Here is a 22,164-nt window from a genome sequence, read left to right as displayed (position 1 = left end):
GTGCTTCTAAATGTAAAAGATTAATGTATAAATTCCTATATCATACGTCATATACGTAGGTACGTCAAGAAGTTAACTCTACCAATAATTACCACCATCTCTTACATCATCAAGCTTTCTGCAAACTTGTCTCATATTACCTATCCAGAGATGCTTGAACACCTTGTCTAAGCATCTCTGGATAGGTATCATACCTACGTACTGCCTACCACCACATAACTACCTAGGTACCTACCTACCACCATGTATAGCAAAATAAACGAATAACTATTGCTTGAAAAGGACACCATCAAAGATTGTACTTATGAAATACAAGAGATAAGGGTACAAAAAAATATATGGTAGGGATTAAAATAAAAATTAAAAAAAAAAACTTTTATTCCTGCGATGTCATAATGAATAAATCACATATATAAACCAAAAGGCACAGATCAAATATAAATCACGGTATACACTAATGTGTTACCACGTGATCAATTTCTTATTTCTAGCGCGGCGGCTTTGGAAACTGTTTTAATAAAATATCCATAAATCGAACTTATATAATGTACAGTCGATAAGTTTGGTGAGATGAGTTCCAAGCTTCTCCCTAACGGAAAACAAAAATTTCTCAGCTTTGGGAAATTTACGACTCAGAAATTACGACTTAAATTTTTAGTTCATTCTTTTCCAGCTTCCTCAGCTTCTTGCTTTTGAGGAGATCTCTGTAAATTTCTTCGAGACTTCTACCTTTAGTTTCGGGGATGACTAGAATGACGTAAAGGCACATGAGCAAACAGATGAATCCGAAGAAGTAGAAGGCCACGTGAATGCCAACAGCTGTGGCGAGCGGCTTGAAGAATAACAGCTGAAGGAAGTCAGTGAATGAGGCACAGGCCATCGTGACCGCCATCACAATTCCTCGATACTAAAAAAAAGACACGAAACAATAAATTAAAAATTATTAAAAAAAATCGTTATTGGGGCTCTTAATTAATCACAAATCAATATCACTGCAAAGTCAGTCTATGTTTGAGAGATTGTTATGACTTATTGTCTTGAGTTCAAACGCCGGTTTAAAATAATACAGACATATTAAGATTTTCAGTTACAAAATTATTAGCGACAGGTTTAGATTTAGCAGATAGCAGTTGTCGTTATTTAGTATTTAGTCTCCTGTAATTTAGAAAGTACTTAAAGATCGTCCTGTAACGATGGACTTGAACTATTTTTGGATGTTTTGTATTTACCATCCCATCGAAATAAGAGAGAGTCTAAAAGAAGAGCTCTTGCGTTCGCACACTAGTACATTATAAGCCTGCGCAGTAGACTAGTTTCTTAAATACTCGCTATGGCCAAAATGCGAACTTCTTCTTTAGTGGCATAGAGTAATAGAACAATAACCACAAAATCCTTACCTTAAAAGAGAATATTTCCCCTGCTAGCACAATGGAGATAGGCTGAAGTCCATATGAATCACAGAAGATGCAAAGGCACAACGTCAATAATGGCACCCAAGATGGGGCACTGATTCCAAGGTCACGCAATAGGAACCAAGAGCCGAGTGCGCACATACTTAGACCAGACACCAGAGATGACAGCAAAAGAAGAGGCTAGAAATGTAAAATAAGCGAATAGTAAAGAAACCATTGAATATGCTGACGCTAAACGATATTTAATTCCACACTTTTTGTGGAAAAAGTAGCCTATATCCTTGTTTGAAGATAAAATTTGCTTCACACCAGATTTCATCAAATTCGGTTCATTGTTTTGGTAATGAAAGGACGACAGACAGACAGATAGAATTAATTTCACATTTCTAATTATCTATACACATAGATTAAGCATTATGTAACTAGAAGAAAAGAACTAGCCAAGACAGTAGGCTACAATACATTATTCTAAGTTATAGGAATAAATTATATTATATGTTGTTACATATAAATACATTTCAGGAAGTACAATTGAAATCGACACCCATTTAGATCTCACTCCTTTTGTCGTTGAAGTCAACAACCAAAGTATATATCTACAATACTGAACTTGGCTTTCATTTTACCTATTTTTATTTTATGGAATAGGTTGGCGGACGAGCATATAGGCCACCTGATGGTAAGTGGTTACCATCACCCATAGATAATGATGCTGTAAGAAATATTAACTATTCCTTACATCGTCAATGCGCCATCAACCTTGGGAACTAAGATGCTATGTCCCTTGTGCATGTAGTTACACTGGCTCACTCACCCTTCAAACTGGAACACGACAATACTGCTTACTGTTGTTAAGCGGTAGAATCTTTGATGAGTGGGTGGTACCAATCTAGGCGGGCTTGCACAAAGCCCTACCACCAAGTGAAACCTTTATGTTTTTGATGGAATATTCATGTCAGAATCAACGTAAGTATATTAACGATATTGCACATAGGAATTATTTATTCATTACCTTTCTTCCTGATTTTTCGACGATACCTGAAGCGAGGGCTGAACCAACCACTTGAACGACACCAAGCATCATAGCCTGTTGGTTTGGACTCAGAACCAGGCCAGAGTCCTTGGATGCCAATTGAAAGATGTTACCAGCGAAGTTCAGAACGGGTACAGCTCCACACACCTCCCTAGCGAAGGTCGCTACTATGGCTATTTGGAAAGCCCTACTGAGGATCTTATCAGTAACTGAAAGGTAAATAAATAGTATTTTGTTTCAAACAGTTACTTATTAAAGCCGAAACTTAGAAAGATAGAGTTTCTTAATTGGTTCGTATATTTTTTTACAAAGATAGTGACGGACAGAATGGTCTAAATGGTCTACTCGATAAGTGCCCATTAGTACATAGTACTGTAAGAAAAAGAAATAATTCCCTACATAGCTAATGCGCCAGCAACTAAGGGAATTAAACTATGTCCCCTGGCTTACTCATTCTTCAAACCATAATGCAACAGTACCAAGTGTTTTTTATGTTTTTGATCGGACATATGTCTTTTCACACGATGTTTTCCTTCACCACCGAGTACCAAAGTCTAAAGACAAATTATTCGCAAAAAAATTGATGCATGAACGGTTTGAACTCGGAATCTTCGGTTAAGATCCACGTACTATCTATTAAACCATCACGGTTCACATAAATTATCTCACGGGAGCTTTACCAAGTATTTTCCCACAATTAACAATGATTTATATATGTTCAATTTATGTCAATGTTGATTTTATATTTCCAAGCCACGGTTACGATTGCAACTTTGTTTGTAATAAGATCAAATTGTAACATAATATAATCCACTTATCTTTCGTAAATGTGACAAAAACAAATGATAATGGTTTGTTGAAGTCTTGAACTTATGAATGTGCCCTTAATTAAAAGTGATGCATCGTAGAACACCTGGTTGGATCTAAGAATTAGAATAATTAAATGACAAGAAAGTAAATGGTCTTTTTTATGGAATAGCTTGGCAGACGAGCATATGGGCCACCTGATGGTAAGTGGTCACCATCACCCATAGACAATGACGCTGTAAGAAATATTAACTATTCCTTGCATCGTCAATGTGCCACCAACCTTGTGAACTAAGATGCTTTGTCCATTGTGCCTGTAGTTACACTGGCTCACTCACCCTTGAAACCGGAACACTAAATAAAGCGTACTGTTGTTTAAAACGTACAGTTCCGTACATTAAAATGTAATATTGAATCGAATACAATAGAAAGAGACAAGAATGTATTGTCATAGCTCTGTGACGATAACTGCCTGTTCACTTTAGTGTAATCGCGTAATGGAACTTTATTCTTCCACAAAACAAATAAACAGAGACGGACTAAATTTAAAGAAAGTATACATCTGATTATATCACTTACGAGTTATTAGTCTTATTTACTTATAATTCACACAGCTTTATATGTATAATAAGTATCTATAGTAAATTTTTTTTCGGGATTTGTAGTGAAATAAACATTATCTGACTGTCTGCGCCGATCAGAGTATCAATTCATAGCAAATAAAGTTTACTGATTTTGGCAGACGCATTGAAGTATGGGTTTGATAAGCAAGAGTCGAGATGGCCCAGTGGTTAGAACGCGTGCATCTTAACCGATGATTGCGGGTTCAAACCCAGGCAAGCACCGTTGATTCATATTTGTCTTTATAATTCATCTCGTCCTCAGCGGTGAAGGAAAACATCGTCAGGAAACCTGCATATGACAAATTTCATAGAAATTCTGCCACATGTGTATTCCACCAACCCGCATTGGAACAGCGTGGTGGAATATGTTTTAAACCTTCTCCTCAAATGTAGAGGAGGCCTTTAGCCCAGGAGTGGAAATTTACAGGCTGTTGTTGTTGTTGTTAAACAAGAGACGGTATGGCGACAGGTTATTAGTGTCATAATGGAAATAAATTTCCATCTAGTATAGATGGCCCATTCCTTGATGCTTAAAGAAAATTAGGAGAGCATTACAATGATGTTTCAATATTTAAAATATGAAGAGTATGTTTGGTCAAAGGAATTTGATTCGATTTTATTTGATGATGATTGACAAATTGCAAACAATGCCAATGTAGATGGGCATTGGTGTTAATTACCTGGTATCTTCTACCAGGTAATTAAAATACAAAAAATATGATTTTAATGAAAAAAAATATATAATTCATGTGCACTTGACAAGCAAGCAAAATGAAATAAAATATCTATATCCAAAAAAAGGTACACGTGTGATGGTAAAAGGAAAAGCAGAACATTTCGTCAGCCATATTAGCTCAGAGATTAATGAACAGTAAATTTTCCTCAAGTTTTTTATGATCGTGGCTTATTTTGAACAAATTATATGTTCATATTTAATTACATAAGGTTTTAAACGAGGAACACTGTATTTATCTTTAACAAACTTCACTGTTGATAGTTTAGTAAAATAAATGATTTTTTTTTTATCTTCGTAATGGAGTGAGAACTTTTCAATTTACAACACGGATTATCTTTTTTTAATTATAGTCATTTATTTGTCATCATAGAGCAACTAGATAGGCATACCGCCTTTGAAAGATTTTTTTTTGTTTTGTTGCAATTTAGTTTCCACAAATGAGACAAAGGCTATCCATATGTAGGAAAAACATCGTTTACTAGTCAAGCAAATGGGCCACTTCATGGGAAGTAGTCATCACTACCCATAGACCGCTAAAAACCCGTTAGAATATTTAACTAAAAAGTGAAAAGTCTAGAAAAGTTGCTGTTATATGAAACATGATGTGCATGGTACCTACCCAAACAAACTTGCACAAAATTCTGCCGCTCCTAACAAGTACTGGTAATGTCATTGTATTGCAATGCAATCGAAGAGACTAGAGCATTGTATTATGTGGTAGCTACAATCACTCAGGAGGATATCATCATCATTGTCATGAAATCAATACTTCTGCTATTTAAAGTGTTGTCGAGAATATAACGATGAAGCTGAAACTTACATATTGTCTTTAGAGCGAACTTGCTCGCTTCGTCGTTCCTCTGTTCTTTCCTTATAACGTCTAGTTCTTCCTGGACCTTTGCATCATTTTCTGGTTTGCATCGAAGCCAGGCCAAGGCTTTACTTGCATCCTAAATAACATTATCATATGTTTAGAACAATGAGCTAAATTGAGTTTATTATTGACTCTAAATAAATAATACTGCTGGTTATTTTGTTTGACCAAAGATTCCCTGCCTTGATTTAGGGCATGCAAAGCTTGTTATACATAAATGTAACATTTTTTATCCACTACTGAACAGCAAACTAAACAGAAGATAATTTTAAGATGTGTTTTGGTGGTAAACCCACAATCATCGGTTAAAATCAATATGTTTCAACCAGTGGACCACACTTTCCATAAATAATAAGTAGAAGATCATTTAGCTTAAACTAATTACCTCAACCCTTCCTTTCTTGACGAGGTAAGAAGGAGACTCCGGCATAAAGAGAAACACTACCACGTGTACGGTCGGTATTGTCAGACAAACCCAGAGGATGAGGTTATAGCTCAAGAGATCTCCAATAACATACATGAAGAGATTTCCCGATGTTTGAAATAATATTAACTGAAAAGAAATAACATGATACAATAACAGCCTATATCGTCTTGTCATTATTTATTAACCAACTGGAGCAATTTGATTTAAACGCAGGAACCCACTCAATAACAATAAAAAAATTAATCCAGATAGTTTAAGGTACAGTGACATAAAAATAGAAATCTTAGACGTAACAAAATTCATCTATAATTAAAAAAACTTTCATTATAATGACAGCAGAAATTGAGTTATAAAATAACCAAATTATGAACTTAATGGATATTATCAACTATGGTACCTTTACTAGAGATTGGGACAAATTGGCATTTTGTTACACGTCAAATTTTCAAGTCTTGATTACGTTTCATGTATACTGGTTTACACGTGCACAAAATTAAACTTGAAAAAATAGCCTTATAAATAAAACTGATCGTACCAAACATCCCAAGGCACCTCTGATGCTGTTGTCACTGATCTCCTTGGTGTATGTGGTGCAAGTGACGTAACAACCAGCCATGGTTATACCGACAAACGCCCTCGCTGTGATGAGACACCAAATGTTGAAGGAAGAAAGCAGTAAGATCCAACTAGCCTAAAAACAAACACGCCTAGAATTATTTTTTTAAGTGTTAAGACAAATATGATATAATTTTTTATCTATATTTTTAAATGATTTTGACTTTGTTCAGGTCAAATTTTGCAAAATGAATGAAGAGCCTATCCTCTCATCTTATTGAATTAAAACTTAACGCAACTTTAGTTCCAATAATATAGGTCTTTTATTTGGTAAACATGATTTGATTTTTATCCAGTATTAGATCAAGACAAAGGAACGCCTCAAAAATAATAGGATATAATATTTTGTATATGTATTGCAACTTTGTAAAAATGTCTTTACTTTTTATTTATTTCATACCAGTAGGCCCCCGTGGCTTCGCTCGCGTTTTAGCGGCAAAAAAATGTAGCCTCTGTCCTTGGAGTTCAAGTTCGCTTCATACCAAATTTCATCAAATCAGTGGTTTGATAGTGAAGAAGCGACAGCAAAGAGACAGACAGAGAGAGTTACTTTAAGATTTATAATAGATAAATAGTGGCATAGAAACCACAGATAAAAAAGTTAGATGAGGTATTTGATCACATAATATTACTTACAGCACTAACTAAGGAAATAAATATCAGCGAAATCTTTCGTCCGACTTTGTCTCCCATGACTCCCATTATCAAATCAAATGGGACACACACCAAGTAGGGTATAGCGGCCATCCATGATACCTAGAATATAAATAAAGATTATCTTTGGAAGAAAATAAAACGTGCCTAATTCTCGTATATCCTGAAAATTGCGATATAACGTTTTTAGTATATCCAGAAACGCTTAAGTACGTTACGCTCAGTTCAGTATCCCAAAAATTTTAATCAGTATCCCAAAATTTAAGTTTCATGTTCCCACCTTAAAAAATGACGGATTTGATTGTGTGGATCACGTCTCACATGAAAATGACAAGAATGACATCCATCAAAGATCTGCTGATGTTTAGTAAAAATATATAATATAAAACGCCAAAATTAAAGTGTAAAAAGAGGCACAAGTTTAATAAAAGGAGGGGTAATAAAGGATTATTAGTAGTTTCTTAATCTGAGGCATTGCTAGTATTCTTTAAAATACGGTCTAATACATATCTCAAGACTATGAATAGTCATAGTCTAAAGAATAGTCTTTATCGAATAGGGGCCGTAGCTGAAACAGGTCTGAACGACATCATAATAATCATAAAAAAACTATACCTCAGCGTCTGTGAGAGGTACGCCTTTTGGAGAGTCTTTTGACTGCAGTAAAAGAGTCATTGGAGACATCCAGCCAGTACTGGCTCCGTACGACAGCACCGGAAGGTTTACTGGAGAGTAAAAGATATATTTAATTTCTTGAACATATATAGGACCGAGAATCCGTGGCGAAGATATTTGATCCTCAATTGAAAATTCCAGATCCAAACAGGGAAGAAACAATGAGTTTTTATGTGCATGTTTTATAATAACATCTTGTGTTTAGAGGAGAAGGAAAACATTCTGAATAAGTCAATGAAATTCTGTCGCGTGTGTTTTCAAAAGCCCTAATCTAACGAGCTCTGTGGTCGAGTAGTGTGTTCACCGATTTTCATGGGTACGCCACTCCGAGGTCCGAGGTGAGGTCTAGGTGTCGATGTAGACAAAGTTCACTAATTATAGGCACTATGATGCCTTGGGTCTGGGTGTTTGTGGCACCGTCGTTACTTCTGATTATCCATAACACATGCTTTAGCTAAATACATTTCGATCAGAGTAATGTATGTGATGTTGTCCAATATTTATTTATTATTTATTTAATGTTACTTGTATAAATTTAAATCATAAAGGAAAACATTGTGAGGTAGCCTATAGATGTCTTATTTCAATGGAATTCTGTCACATGTGTATCCAATATATACTCTATTCCATCCGTAACAGGAAAAAAAAAAACAAATAAACGTCATTTGACAGGAAATTTGCGCGATATCATTGGTTGAAAGTTTGTTCATTTTATGGTATTGCGAAAAATAACTTTTTGAACGTCGACGATACTGTTATCGGAATTTTGTAAAATTTATGTGGAAATAAGTACTTAAGTTTAATAGTCAAAATCAAAATAAAAATAACTTTATTCAAGTAGGCTTTTACAATATTTATAATTACAATATAATTACTTTTCACATTTTAAAATTAAGTGAAGCTACCATCGGTTCGGAAAGTAGGTTCTACCGAAAAGAACCGGCAGGAAACTCAGTAGTTGCTCTTTTTCAACATCTAACAAATACAAATTCAAGTTTGTTAAATACAATTATCTAAATTAATATATTCTGCTTGGAAGTCAACAGGTTAATTAACTCCACGCATTTTTAACTTCAAAAAAACTTCAAAAAAAGGAGTGTTCTCAATTCGACCGGTATATATATTTTTTTATTTTTTTACCATCTATAAAATCTTGTATCGAATAATGTGCCAATTATTCAATATTATTTGTTGTATTATAAATAAACATATATTATGTTACGAGAGTAACCTTAGCCTTCTATACGGTTTTATGACATTTGATTCTATATCATAATTTATATCACATTATTATTGGATATTATTAATATAGCAGGAGCTATTGAATTTACTTTATTATATACAATTATTATTGTAATTAATTGATCAACAATTTGTAAAACTGTAATTAATATTATTTTATATGGCATAGCATTTAATACTGGCATGTAACACTATTTCTTATTTTAAATATTATTGAGCTGTCATTATAAAACAACTGGACTATAGCGTGGGCATTCTAACAAAAGATAGAGAGATAGAAGCATCATTGTAAAACGATAATATTATTTTGGCCATCCCGAACTACTGAAATTCCATTTATTTAATAGTTGTTGCCCGCGGCTCTTGCGTTTTAGGGGTTGGTTGTTTTGTGTTAGGCAAAAAAATAGCCTGTCCTACCTTGGAGTTTAAGTTTACTTCAAAACAAATTTCACCAAATTCGATTAGATTTGGTCTTTATAGAGCGACAGATAGACAAAGTTACTTCCACATTTATAATATTAGTATAAATAAATTCATAGTAAAGTAAAGTAACAGCCTGCAAATTTTCCTCTGTTGGGCTAAGGCCTCCTCTTCCATTAAGGAGAGGGTTTGCAACATATTCCACCACGCTGTCCCAAAGTGGGTTGGTGGAATGCACATGTAGCAGAATTTCGATTAAATTAGACACATGCAAGTTTATATATATAGTGGTGCTTGCCTGGGTTTGAACCCGAAATCATCGGTTAAGATGCACGCGTTCTAACCACTGGGCCATCTCAGCTCCGCTAAACTTATAGTATGGACACAATATAGATGAGTTATAAACAAGTCGCAAGTAATACGTAAATCTATGGTTTGTTTAAGTTTTTTCACTTCCATTGAAATATATTATGTATGTACTTACTCAAAACGGCACATATCACTTGGTTAATTTTGCTCCCTTGCTTAAATATTCCGTAAAACTTCATTGCGCACAAAATGAAATCAACAACAATAAATTACTAATATAAATTATAACACTAGTTATGAAACATTATTATTTAAAGTAAAATTTAAATTATTCTAATGTAATTCCATCAGTGTTTTGATTTTCGTAACTAAATTATTTTTAAGGCTTTTTTTCTAACACGTGCGCCCGTGAAGGTGTTACATGACTGCTAACTGATACAACGAATCTCTCTATATCAGGAACTGTGCTAACTAATTTAATATTATGTACAACAAACAAAAGATAAAATATTTATTTAAACATTACAACGTTAAGTATTTTATTACCGCCTGTAATATAAATTTGTTAAATATAAAACCTTTACGTAATCTATCATTATCAAAACATAATTAAATTTCCATTTTTAATCAGTATTTTACAACGAATAATCAGTTTAAATATATTAATATTTATTTCAAAAATATGTATGTAAAATAAAGAGGTATTAGCAAACCAAATATTTTAACAAGATAAGTAAAACCGGGTATAACTGGCCGCTTTCAGTAATAGGCCACTTAAAACATTATTTCCATATAATAAGAATTTTATTATACGCAGCCACCTCTATGGAAGTTTACCGATTCACGTAGCTATCTAACTATAATTTTAGTTTATTTTAATTTCAGTTATTGTTTGCTGACGATACTTCACTGATTTTTAAGGTCGACAGGAAAAAAACTGACTATGACGATGTGAACGGTGCATTATCACATATACACGATTGGTTTAAAGTAAATAATTTGTTTTGAATGCTCAAAAAACAAAATGTGTAGTTTTTACCCTACCCAATGTTAGGAAGCAAGATTATAATATATCTTTAAGCGGTGGCCGGCTTGATGTAGCCGATACGACGCGTTCTTGGTGATAGAATTGGATTCCAGACTTCAGTGGAGTCCCCATTTATCATCCCTAGCAGGAAGACAGCTCCGCAGCATACGCGGTCAGAAAAGTTAGACAACTAACTGATATTGATACTACTCGATTGGTTTATTTTGGTTATTTTCATAGTATTATGTTATACGGCATATTACTTTGGGGTAACGCTGCAGATATTGAATCTGTCTTTATTTTAAAAAAGAGAGCAGTTCGGTCTATTTATAATCTTGGAACTAGAGACTCTATTCGGGCGTCACAGAATATTTACAACAATATTATGTATTTTATTTACTTATAGTTATTAAGCACTTTGATAAAATCTGTGATAATAATTGTATGTGCACTAGGGGTAAGGATAAGCTTATAACGCCAAGTTTCCGACTCCGCAAAGTCAATAAATCCTACTTGGGGCAAGGTATACGTTTCTATAATAAAATTCCGCGGACATTTTTAACTTTGCCGTTACGTAAATTCAAATCGTTTGTAAACAGTACATTGGTAAAAAAAGCATATTATTCGATACAAGATTTTATAGATGATAAAAAAACGTGGATTTAATACCTGTTGATTTCCAAGCAGGATATATTAATTTAAATAATTGTATTAACTAACGTGACTTAGCATTTTTTAAATGATGAAAAAGAGTAACTACTGATTTTCTTGCCGGTTTTTCTCGGTAGAATCTAGTTTCCGAACCGGTGGTAGTTTCACTTAATTGTAAAATGACGATTCAAAAGTGCTTGTAAAAGCCTTCAAGTAGGCTATTAAGTATTATATAAAGTTTATTTTGATTTGATTTGATTAACGACTATTTTTCTACACTCGGCAGTATGTATCAACTTTAGCGGCTGCGAATTAAGAAACTGTTAAGGAACTTTTCCGTTTCAAATTAAAGTCATATCTAAAACTACTTAAGTTTCCATTTTGAACTCTTTCCAGTGAATACTATTGGTGGTAGGCAATTATTAAAACCATTTTTTTTAAGTTATAAAGATAAATAGAGAGAATAAATAGGGTGGCTAGTTACTGAAAGGCAAAATCTTTTTTATTTATTTATTTTCCACCTACACCAGTTACTAGTTTTTGTTTATGACCCATGAATTTCATTAAACTTAGATCATATTTGGATAGTACATAAGGCCTAGTCTTATGTACATAATTCTTCCAATTTTAGTGGTGATTTCCAGTTACTGGCATTGGTTGTAACCTATGCATGCCAGTTACTAAATTAAATGTGGCCAGTTATTATAAATAAAATTTTAACAAAAAGAAAAACCGACTTCAAACAAAACACTATTTTAAAACAAATGAATATGCACGAAAAAGTAATAAAAATAATTGCGTATTCAACATATTTTTTAGAGTCTTCCTAAGTTAAATGAAATGAAAAATATTAGACTACTTAAAAGTCGATTAACGATTATATCATGTAGTTATAGTTATTGGTATATTTGGAGCCGGTGTCAGCCACGGTGCCCTTGCCCCAACAATCAAAAGAAAGAAGCGATACGAGCCCCTTGATTGATCCAGTATATTATTGTGTAAAAGGTAATTTGTAAAAAACATATTTGTCAAAGTATTCTCGTATTGTTTTTTGATAGATATACTGTAGGGTTTTATTGGCTGACACCGACTCCAAATATAACAATAATTATAACTACATGATATAATCGTTAATCGACTTTTAAGTAGTCTAATATTTTTCATTTCATTTAACTTAGGAAGACTCTAAAAAATATGTTGAATACGCAATTATTTTTATTACTTTTTCGTGCATATTCATTTGTTTTAAAATAGTGTTTTGTTTGAAGTCGGTTTTTCTTTTTGTTAAAATTTTATTTATTTTTTGATTTTAAGTGAAGCTGATGTTGACTAACTAATTTTTTTTTAATATGGATAGATTAAACGTTCCGTTTATATGAGTCAGAAACTACTTCGAGGACAATTTCAAAGGAAACTTGCGAATAAAGCAAAAATAGACTTTCGAAAATGCGGATTTAATACATCACGCGGCGTAAACTACAAGGATCCCTCGAAAGAGCTGTAATCGAACTCAGCAAAAAAACTTTGAAAAAGACCAACTATATTTCGTACATCATATGACATCACATCACATACACAAAATTTGATTAGATAGTAAGAAATTCTGCCCCATATCGCACCCTAACTGCGAGCCGTATAGGAGTTCCATCACTACATAGTATAAAACAAAGTCGCTTTCTCTGTCCCTATATCTTTAAATCTACGCAACGGATTTTGATGCGTTTTTTTTTAAAAGATAGTGTGATTCAATGGGAAGGTTTGTGCATATAATACATGAACAATATAGTAAAGAAACACTGATAATTTTAGAAGTTTGCGATGTGATGTCGTATATAAACAAATTTTGTAGTATATTTAGTATCAGTATTGCACCCGTGCGAAGCCGGGGTGGGTAGCTAGTTGATTATAATATTCGACTATGATAATTACATAAACATAACCACATTACGGAAGGTGACTCAAATATCCAAATAACCTATAAATAAAAGATTCGACCGAGTATCGCTAACGTGCTCCTCAGAATTGTTCCGTTCCCTTCCGTTCCGTTACTTTGTCATGGATCCTGTGCTCAGAACCTTACCAAACTTTCACCAAATTACCCTTGAAGTATATATTTTATAATAAAAAAAGAATTATCAAAATTGGTGAACGTGATTTTCAGTTATTCACCTATCTGTCGCGCATATACATAATGCAAATTTAAGACTTATGTCGTTTTCACATGGATACCATCATCGGAAAAAAAAATAAAAAAAATGGGACCCCACGGGAAGCACTACCTTTCAAACAAAAAAAAAATTATCAAAATCGGTCCACCCAGTGAAAAGTTATGAGGTAACAAACATAAAAAAAAAAAAAAAAAAAAAAAAAAAAAAAATACAGACGAATTGATAACCTCCTCCTTTTGGAAGTCGGTTGAAAATCAATAGAATTTGTTATGAAAATTTACTGAGGTATGATTTTGAAGGGGGTATTGGACGACTGATGATGACGGCTACTCTATTTTGCTTTCACTGGCAACTGTTCTTTTTCGCGGCTCCTTACCCACAAATTTCCATTGCCTGACATGTAGATATCTTATGCCTTTGACTATGGGCATAATACCCATGTTATAATTGAATATTCGAATTCATATATATTTTAATACACTCTACCCAAATGTAACACGCATTTTATATCCTGCAGATATAGTAGCATTTCACATAAGTAATTAGAATAAAGAATTAGATATTCCTAAGTAAATGTCAACTCATATTTCCAGTTAATAGTATATTTGTTTATGAATAGTTAAGTTTTAAAGTATTTTATAATGTTTTTTTGCTAACGTAAAAGTGTATATTTACAATCCTGTGCTTATTTTTTTATGCTATAAGTTGGAGCATATGGGCCACCTGATGGTAAGTGGTCACCATCACCCATAGACAATGACGCTGTATGAAATATTAACTATTCCTTACATCGTCAATGTGCCACCAACCTTGGGAACTAAGATTTTATGTCGTTTGTGCCTGTAGTTACACTGGCTCACTCACCCTTCAAACCGGAACACAACAATATTGAGTACTGTTATTTTGCGGTAGAATAACTGATGAGTGCTAGCCCGTTTAGGTAGGTCCCACCCGACTTACCTAAACGGGATAGCACAAAGCCCTACCACCAAGTAAAATTTTGGATATCTAGTGCCCCAAAGTAATTGTTATCTCATATGGCCAGTTACTAGTATATTGACGGCCAGTTACTAGCTGAAAGCTTATATTTTTCTTTATATTGAAATATTAATTTATTAAATAAGTTTTATTGCTATATCAAGGCCCTTTACATAAAGATGAGAATATCCGTTATCCATCGCTATAAAGAACTATGCCAATATGATAATATATCTGACAAAAATACTAACTAAAACTATGCAGGTGGTTTAAGTAGCCAGTTACTCGTGAGTTTACCTATATTTTGCTTGTGAAATTGATTTTAGATAATCGTTTCTAAGAAATCTTCTTTGAATTCGAATAAATTATCGGACGATTATGATGATGAGAAGATGACGTTTCAATCAAAACTCAAAATTTACATTTTCAAAATTCTATGGACACTCTTGAATTGTCGTTATATCGTGTAAAATTAAATTTAAATATTTTTGACTGGTGGGCTGGATATCCAATTATATAGGAGATATTTAATGAAGAGGACGATCCTGATTCAAAAATATAAACCATTTTTAAAGGTACCATATTATTCTTTACTTAGCTATTAATTTCAATATAGGGTTCAGTTCAATATAGTTACAGTGCATTTTTGACTTAATTAAAAAATCTCAAAGTGGTTAATTTTTATACTTTTAGGGGTTATAATTATCGAAACTATAGCGAGTCCCCTATATCCCCTAACCTAACGGGAATACGTCGAATTATATACATTAGCACACCTTGTGAATGAAACGATCGCCTGCTGGCTGTTTGTATTCATATTCAATATTTGTAAATAATAGAATTGGCATATAAAAGACTCGCTGAGTTTCTTACGCCTGTTCGTCTAAGGTCAAATTATTTTCTTTTCCTAACCCGTGGTAGTGTTCAATTTGACAATCAATAAGTAAGCGTGATACTTCTATATTGAATACAGGAATTTGAGTCATAGCTTGTCACACAAAGGAGCTGAGATGGCCAAGTTGTTAGAACGCGTGCATCTTAACCTTGCGGGTTCAAAACCCAGGCAAGCACCACTATATATATATATACGTGCTTAATTTGTGTTTATAATTCATCTCGTGCTCGGCGGTGAAGGAAAACATCGTGAGGAAACCTGTCATTTCAAATTCTGCCACATGTGCATTTCACCAACCCGCATTGGAACAGCGTGGTGGAATATGTTCCAAACCCTCTCTTTAATGGAAGAGGAGGCCTTATCTCAACAGTGGGAAATTTACAGGCTGTTACTTTACTTTACTACTTTACTTGTCACTTCAGTTTTTCATACACATATCAGAGCCCTGTCCCACTGGAGTTGGTTGGCAGAGGAAACTCGAAGTTTTCTCCTGTATATGAAATATATGTTTGTACAGGATAACTTTTATTGGTTACTGTACAGTTATATCAACGAATATTTGTTATAAAATCCGAAATAATTTAACGCATTTAAATAAAATAAACAGTGTCTCAAGGCTTAAATTATATTTACACATTTATCAAACACAATTTAACAGGAACGTGTTAGTTGATAAAAGTTTTATTTCTATATCAATGCAAATTTAGGTTGCGTAATGTCATTCGATTTTATCATTCCACTTGTTTGGTGGTTCAGGGTCCATTCTCTTTCTCTCGAGATGTCCTAGCGACACCTGTGTCACGACACCCAAATACCGGAACATAATTTTAAATAAAATGTAAACAATATAAGCTTAACGAAGAGCGATCGGCTTAAAGATATTATGTCAAGCCTGGACGTCAAAGAATGAGACACACTAAACGAAAGAAAACAATAAGGTAATTAAAGCATGTACAGGCTGTGTAAGCCAACTACATACGGCTGCCTTTAAAACAGCAAACATTTGGAAAAGAGAAGATACACTTACCAGACAGTAGAGTTGTTTAATTTTCTTAAGAATTCAGTTTTTAATCTATGTACTCTTTCCTTTATGGATATATACCTCTTAAATTATAAACACTTTAAGTCTTGACATCTTGTTATATATAATAAGTAGCTATTCTTTTTTTATGATGTAGCTCACTAACGAGAAAGACTTCACTTCACTTGATGTAAAGCGACTACCACCACCATTGACTTACAGATCCCAGAACCGCCTGTTACCCTGTTACCCGCCTTTACGTATATGATTTTCTAGATCTAAGAATATTTCGATAGAACCAGTTTCTATGATCAAATCTATGGGCTTAAAACCTAGTCAACAGACGAAAGAAGCAATATATATTTTTATATACCTTTCTTATTTATTTATTGGAGAAGAATAATTACTGAGTTTCTTGAAGATTATTCAAGGATTCAAAATCAAAATATACTTTATTCAAGTAAGGTTTTACAAGCACTTTTGAATCGTCATTTAACAACATTTTTTTTATATTAAGTGGAGCTATCTATTTCTTAAACACTTTATTACTTTTTGTTTCTGATCAATTGTTCATATAATAAGACTTTAACTCGTTAGCTGTTTTAAGATGGTGATGATGCATGTTAAAGTTAAAAATTAATCTAATTATTTAGAATGCAAAGACAATATATTAATCCAAATTTTAAGTAAGTTACGAGTTAATATATGTTTTAAATATTTTTGTACGTACGCTGTAGTTCAATCGGAAATACATATTTTTTATAGATTTAATTGCAAGAAGTCATCAGATTTTTTTAAATATAAATTAGCCAAAGCCTGACAAGACAAGTACAGTTATAACGACCTGGTTTGGTGTAAATCCCCTTTTGATTTATATATTAGATTGATATATTCTATAAACTCACATTTACAAACCGAAATGTCTTTAAAAATTTCTGACATTTCGGAGAGATCATCATTATTTGTCTTTTAAAGTGGGAATTATCGTGACAGCAAGTTGGATAATGGAATCCCTTATAAAATAATATGTGTTCGATTTTTTTATTAAATACTTACTCTAGAACAGGTTTTAGTAATCGATTACTATTCATTGTTTACGATAATACTTAATTGCAAAACTAAATTAGTATATATAACAAGTAAAACGTACCTTTCCGATTCATAAGTAATGTCTGAAACAATAAACTTTGGAAATGCTTACAATTATTGTTAGTTTATTATTTGTATTAATTAAAAGCGAAGCGGCGAAAATATTAGGAGTTTTTCCGACCCCTTCGATAAGTCATCAAGTTGTGTTTCGTCCAGTAATGCTAGAACTCGTAAAACGCGGCCATGAAGTAAAGGTAATCACCACCGATCCAGCGTTTCTAAAAGGCCAAGCTCCTAGAAACTTCACCGAAATAGATATACACAATATCTCCTATGAACACTTGAAGCTTCATGGAAATCCAGAGAATAAGACCCATCCAATCGATTTTGACAATTTCATCAACGATTTTCTCATAAATTTATTCGTGAAACAATTAAATTCCACTGAAATACAAACATTACTTAGTAGTGATGAAAAATTTGATTTGATATTCGTTGAATCTTGGGTACGACCAGCTCTTGTCTTCTCGCACATTTATGATGCGCCGGTTATCGAATTCAGCTCCCTGGGTGGTATTAATTCAGCTTTAGAAGCTATAGGTGCTGCCTCGCATCCCCTTATTTATCCCAATGCGATGCACAGGAAAATTTACAATTTGACGTTATGGGATAAGATTACCGAATTGTATACACATTATTCGTGTCAGTATTATTACATGCATCATGAACAAATAGAAAATGAAATGTTGAAATCAGTTCTTGGTTCAAATATTCCAGATTTGAAGGATTTGAGACAAAATGTCCGGATGTTGTTTTTAAATGTGCATCCTATTTGGGATTTCAATCGACCTGTTCCACCGAATGTGTTGTATTTGGCAGGCTTGCATCAGAAACCTCGAGAAGACTTACCAAAGGTAGCGTTCAATGTTTAATAACTTCTAAGTGCTATATCGGTTTTATTAAAATTGATTATTAAAATACCCTTGAAATTACTACGCGGTAAGACTCTTGAAAGACAGTTTTAATGGGGCAACTCATTCGTCACTCATTTCACATTCAATACTTAATACTAATATTGTGTGTGTATTTGTATAAGTCAGGGTAACAGACACAGAAGGCATAACAACTAGGATCCCAAGTTTGGTATCGCATTGATACAAAAGATGGTTACAATTTCTAAAAGAGTCTATTTTTATGAACTTATAATTAAAATGAAGAGGAATTTTTTTCAGGATTTGAAAATATATCTTGATTCTAAAAGAAATGGAGTTATATACGTGAGTTTTGGTACAAACGTTATTCCATCGTTGTTTTCACCAAAAATATTAAATATATTTAAAGATGTTTTTTCTCATCTGCCTTACGATGTTTTATGGAAATGGAATGGAGATGAATTTCCAGGATGTCCAAATAATGTTAAGTTATCAAAATGGCTGCCACAGTCTGATTTATTGAGTAAGTCCCATTTGTTTATATCATTTACATTTTGTTTAATTACCATACGCAGCTTTGCCCTTAACTGAAAGACCATGTAATTATTATTCTTTAGTTGAATTCTGACAACTATTAAAAAGTAAAATTAACAGACTAATATGTTACATACATACAAAGCATTGTTAATCTAATAACCAACGCTTTCAACATTCTTATGACCTATCATAAGAAGAATAAAAGAATAATCTTAGACAGATATACCAAGCTCTCGACATTTGATAGCATGTCAATTATTTGTCCTTTAGTGTTCATCTGAATGAAACACACTATACAATAAGCTGTTAATCATTCATTGAAAGCCCTAAGGTATATCTTACATCCTTTTGAAAGTACCAGAAATATTTATCCAAGTACTATTCATTTACAGTCATTTGTTTTTTTTCTTTGATTAGGGCATAAAAATGTGAAGCTGTTTATAACGCAAGGTGGATTGCAATCAACAGATGAAGCAATAACTGCCGGGGTTCCCCTCATCGGCATACCAATGCTTGCTGACCAATGGTATAATGCTAAACAATATGTCAAATTCAACATTGGAAAACGGCTTCTATTAGAAACACTCACTGAGGATCTGCTGATGGATGCTATTGAGACTATAATGGGAGACAAAAGGTGTGAAAAATGATCATAGAATTGAAATTATTGATAGAGACTTGTAAAAGCTGGCTTAAACAGGTACTACCCACCAGGTATACGTTATCTTACCACATAACAGCACTACTAAGGATAAAGGAAAGAGAGTAAATAAGGCACAAGACACATAACATTTTTAGTTTTCAGAGTTGGTGTCGTATTGGTGATGGTTAGTTAATTTTTCGTATTAAACTGTGGTCTGCTGTAACATCTTGTCTATTACTTAGACACTGGAGTCCGAACTTAAATAATCCGAACTCAATTAAAAACAATAAATTGCTTTAAAAAACTAGTTTACATTAATAATTCTAGTAATATAATTATACATTGTTTCGTTGCAAAAAATAGTTAGTAAGTGAATAAAAACAAAAGAAGATCACAGAACATTCGATTTTACACATTACTATTACTTTTTCTATTTAAATATTGTAAAAAACAGGTTTTATATGTATATAATGAAATAATATAATATATAATATAATATGAGACAACATCACATACATTACTCTGATCCCAATGTAAGTAGCTGAAGCACTTGTGTTATGGATATCAGACGTAACGACGGTACCACAAACACCCAGACCCAAGACAACATAGAAAACTAATGGTAATCTACGTCGACTTGGCCGGGAATCGAACCCGGGACCTCAGAATGGCGTACCCATGAAAACCGGTGTACACACCACTCGACCATGGAGGTCGTCAATGTTACTTAAAATTGAATTTATAGATATAGATATTATTAAAATAAGAATCGCAGGCGCGAACACCTCTTAATATCAGATGGTCTATTTACTATTCAGTATGCCAGTATATAAACTTAAAAAAAAATGTGTGTGTGGTCTTAGGTATATAAAAGACCTTCAAAGAAAACGGACAAACAAAGTTTGAGTTTAAATGGTGACCACTATTTAAGTACATCTATGTACCTCGGTGAATAGACATATAAAGATATATAAGCATAAACTATAAATTGATAATGTTTTAAAACTAATTTATTTCGTATCGCAAGGCTTATGAAAACTTAAATATTCATGAAACTCAAACCATAATGAACCTTTAATTTCACTGCACAAATTAGTACTGCGTCTTAAATGAAAAATGAATATAATATAAATATATGTATATATGTACCGTGTCTGTGATAAGAAAATTAAAAAAAAATTCAGACTTGTGACAGATGACAGATACTAATTTGTATTGTATGATATCTGAGTATACATAGCTTGAAAACCACAGCATATAAATCCATAACATTTTATATTTGTATTAAGGAAAAAAGATAAATATCTCACGGAGCTAAGGACTACTCACGACAACCTTTTTGCTAAAGATATTTGATAGTACCATGCTACTCAACTGTTGATTGCAGGATACACGTTTCCTTCACTGCTAAAGCGAGATTAACTTTAATTCAACTAACGAATGAACTATAAGAAAAATAAAGTACATGAAAATTTAGTAGTGCTCTAGCTTGGTTTACTTCCATGTCAGAAACGTAAATCTGCGACTTATCTGTACATAAAAGATTCTAATAAATTATGTGTTGATTTCAGTTACATTCAAAATATTGTTAAGTTACGGAGCTTTATGATTGATCAACCACAACCCCCGATTGAGAGCGCTGTGTGGTGGACGGAACACGTGCTGCGCCACACTGATGTGGCTTACCGCCGTACACCTGCAGCGAATCTGCATTGGACCGAGTACTATGAACTGAAAATTATGCTGTTTCTATTAAGTGTTTTGATAACACTTTTGTCATTGACTGTATTAGTAATACATACAATTGTTACGAATATAAAATATTGTCTGCACTTAAAGGTCAAGGAGAATTAATAAATAGTGGTTGTCTGTAATATAAGTTATGTCCTATTATTATATCATGTTAAAATATTGTCACTCTCATCGTCTGTCCTGGTTATTTTTGGATATCTTTTTTATATGCTATCTTTAGTTTTGAATTGATTCCATTAAGTTTTGTTAATTTTTAAAAGGATTCGTTCCTTTTGCAAATTCCATTAATTTTAACGTCGCATACCAACAAGTAGCTACATGTTGCCATTATTTCAGAACTTTCAGTGTCAGCAATGGATTGGAATATTTTTGGTACTATAAAATATGAATTTTGTTAAAAAATAAACTATCTGAAGAAATATACATAAATTTTTTGACACATAAAAGCACATTATTAATTTATTACATTGAAATTAAAAGACGTAATTTTAGTCTGTATATCACGTGACCCAAAACACACATGGTATGACGTCAGATAGGCAAATTTCAATGTCATCTGGCACTTTTATAAACAACTCTTCTGCAATTTCAATGCTAGTATTTGTATCCTATACACTAACGATAGCAAAAGCAAATTAATATAA

At 33.0% G+C, this 22,164-nt stretch overlaps 2 protein-coding genes across 2 annotated transcripts; one reads left to right on the top strand and one right to left on the bottom strand.

Annotated features, from left to right (window-relative positions):
• Positions 1 to 624: 624 nt before the first annotated feature.
• LOC124540207 (facilitated trehalose transporter Tret1-like) lies at positions 625 to 10,284 on the bottom strand. The gene is made up of 9 exons (XM_047117668.1): positions 10,003 to 10,284; positions 7,797 to 7,906; positions 7,164 to 7,283; positions 6,448 to 6,603; positions 5,871 to 6,038; positions 5,432 to 5,561; positions 2,425 to 2,654; positions 1,398 to 1,592; positions 625 to 907 (listed from the first exon to the last, which is right to left on the bottom strand). The coding sequence occupies exons 1-9, from the start codon at positions 10,064 to 10,066 to the stop codon at positions 647 to 649; spliced, it is 1,434 nt and encodes a 477-aa protein (XP_046973624.1). The 5' UTR covers positions 10,067 to 10,284; the 3' UTR covers positions 625 to 646.
• A 7,377-nt stretch (positions 10,285 to 17,661) lies between these two features.
• LOC124540219 (UDP-glucosyltransferase 2-like) lies at positions 17,662 to 21,622 on the top strand. The gene is made up of 4 exons (XM_047117683.1): positions 17,662 to 18,570; positions 18,889 to 18,943; positions 19,543 to 19,762; positions 21,340 to 21,622. Exons 1-4 carry the CDS (start codon positions 17,761 to 17,763, stop codon positions 21,620 to 21,622), a joined length of 1,368 nt encoding a protein of 455 aa, XP_046973639.1. The 5' UTR covers positions 17,662 to 17,760.
• Positions 21,623 to 22,164: the final 542 nt, after the last annotated feature.

The sequence above is a fragment of the Vanessa cardui genome, chromosome 24, assembly GCF_905220365.1.
Source record: "Vanessa cardui chromosome 24, ilVanCard2.1, whole genome shotgun sequence".
Classification (NCBI taxonomy): Eukaryota; Metazoa; Arthropoda; class Insecta; order Lepidoptera; family Nymphalidae; genus Vanessa; species Vanessa cardui.
This window is presented reverse-complemented; position numbering and strand designations above follow the sequence as displayed.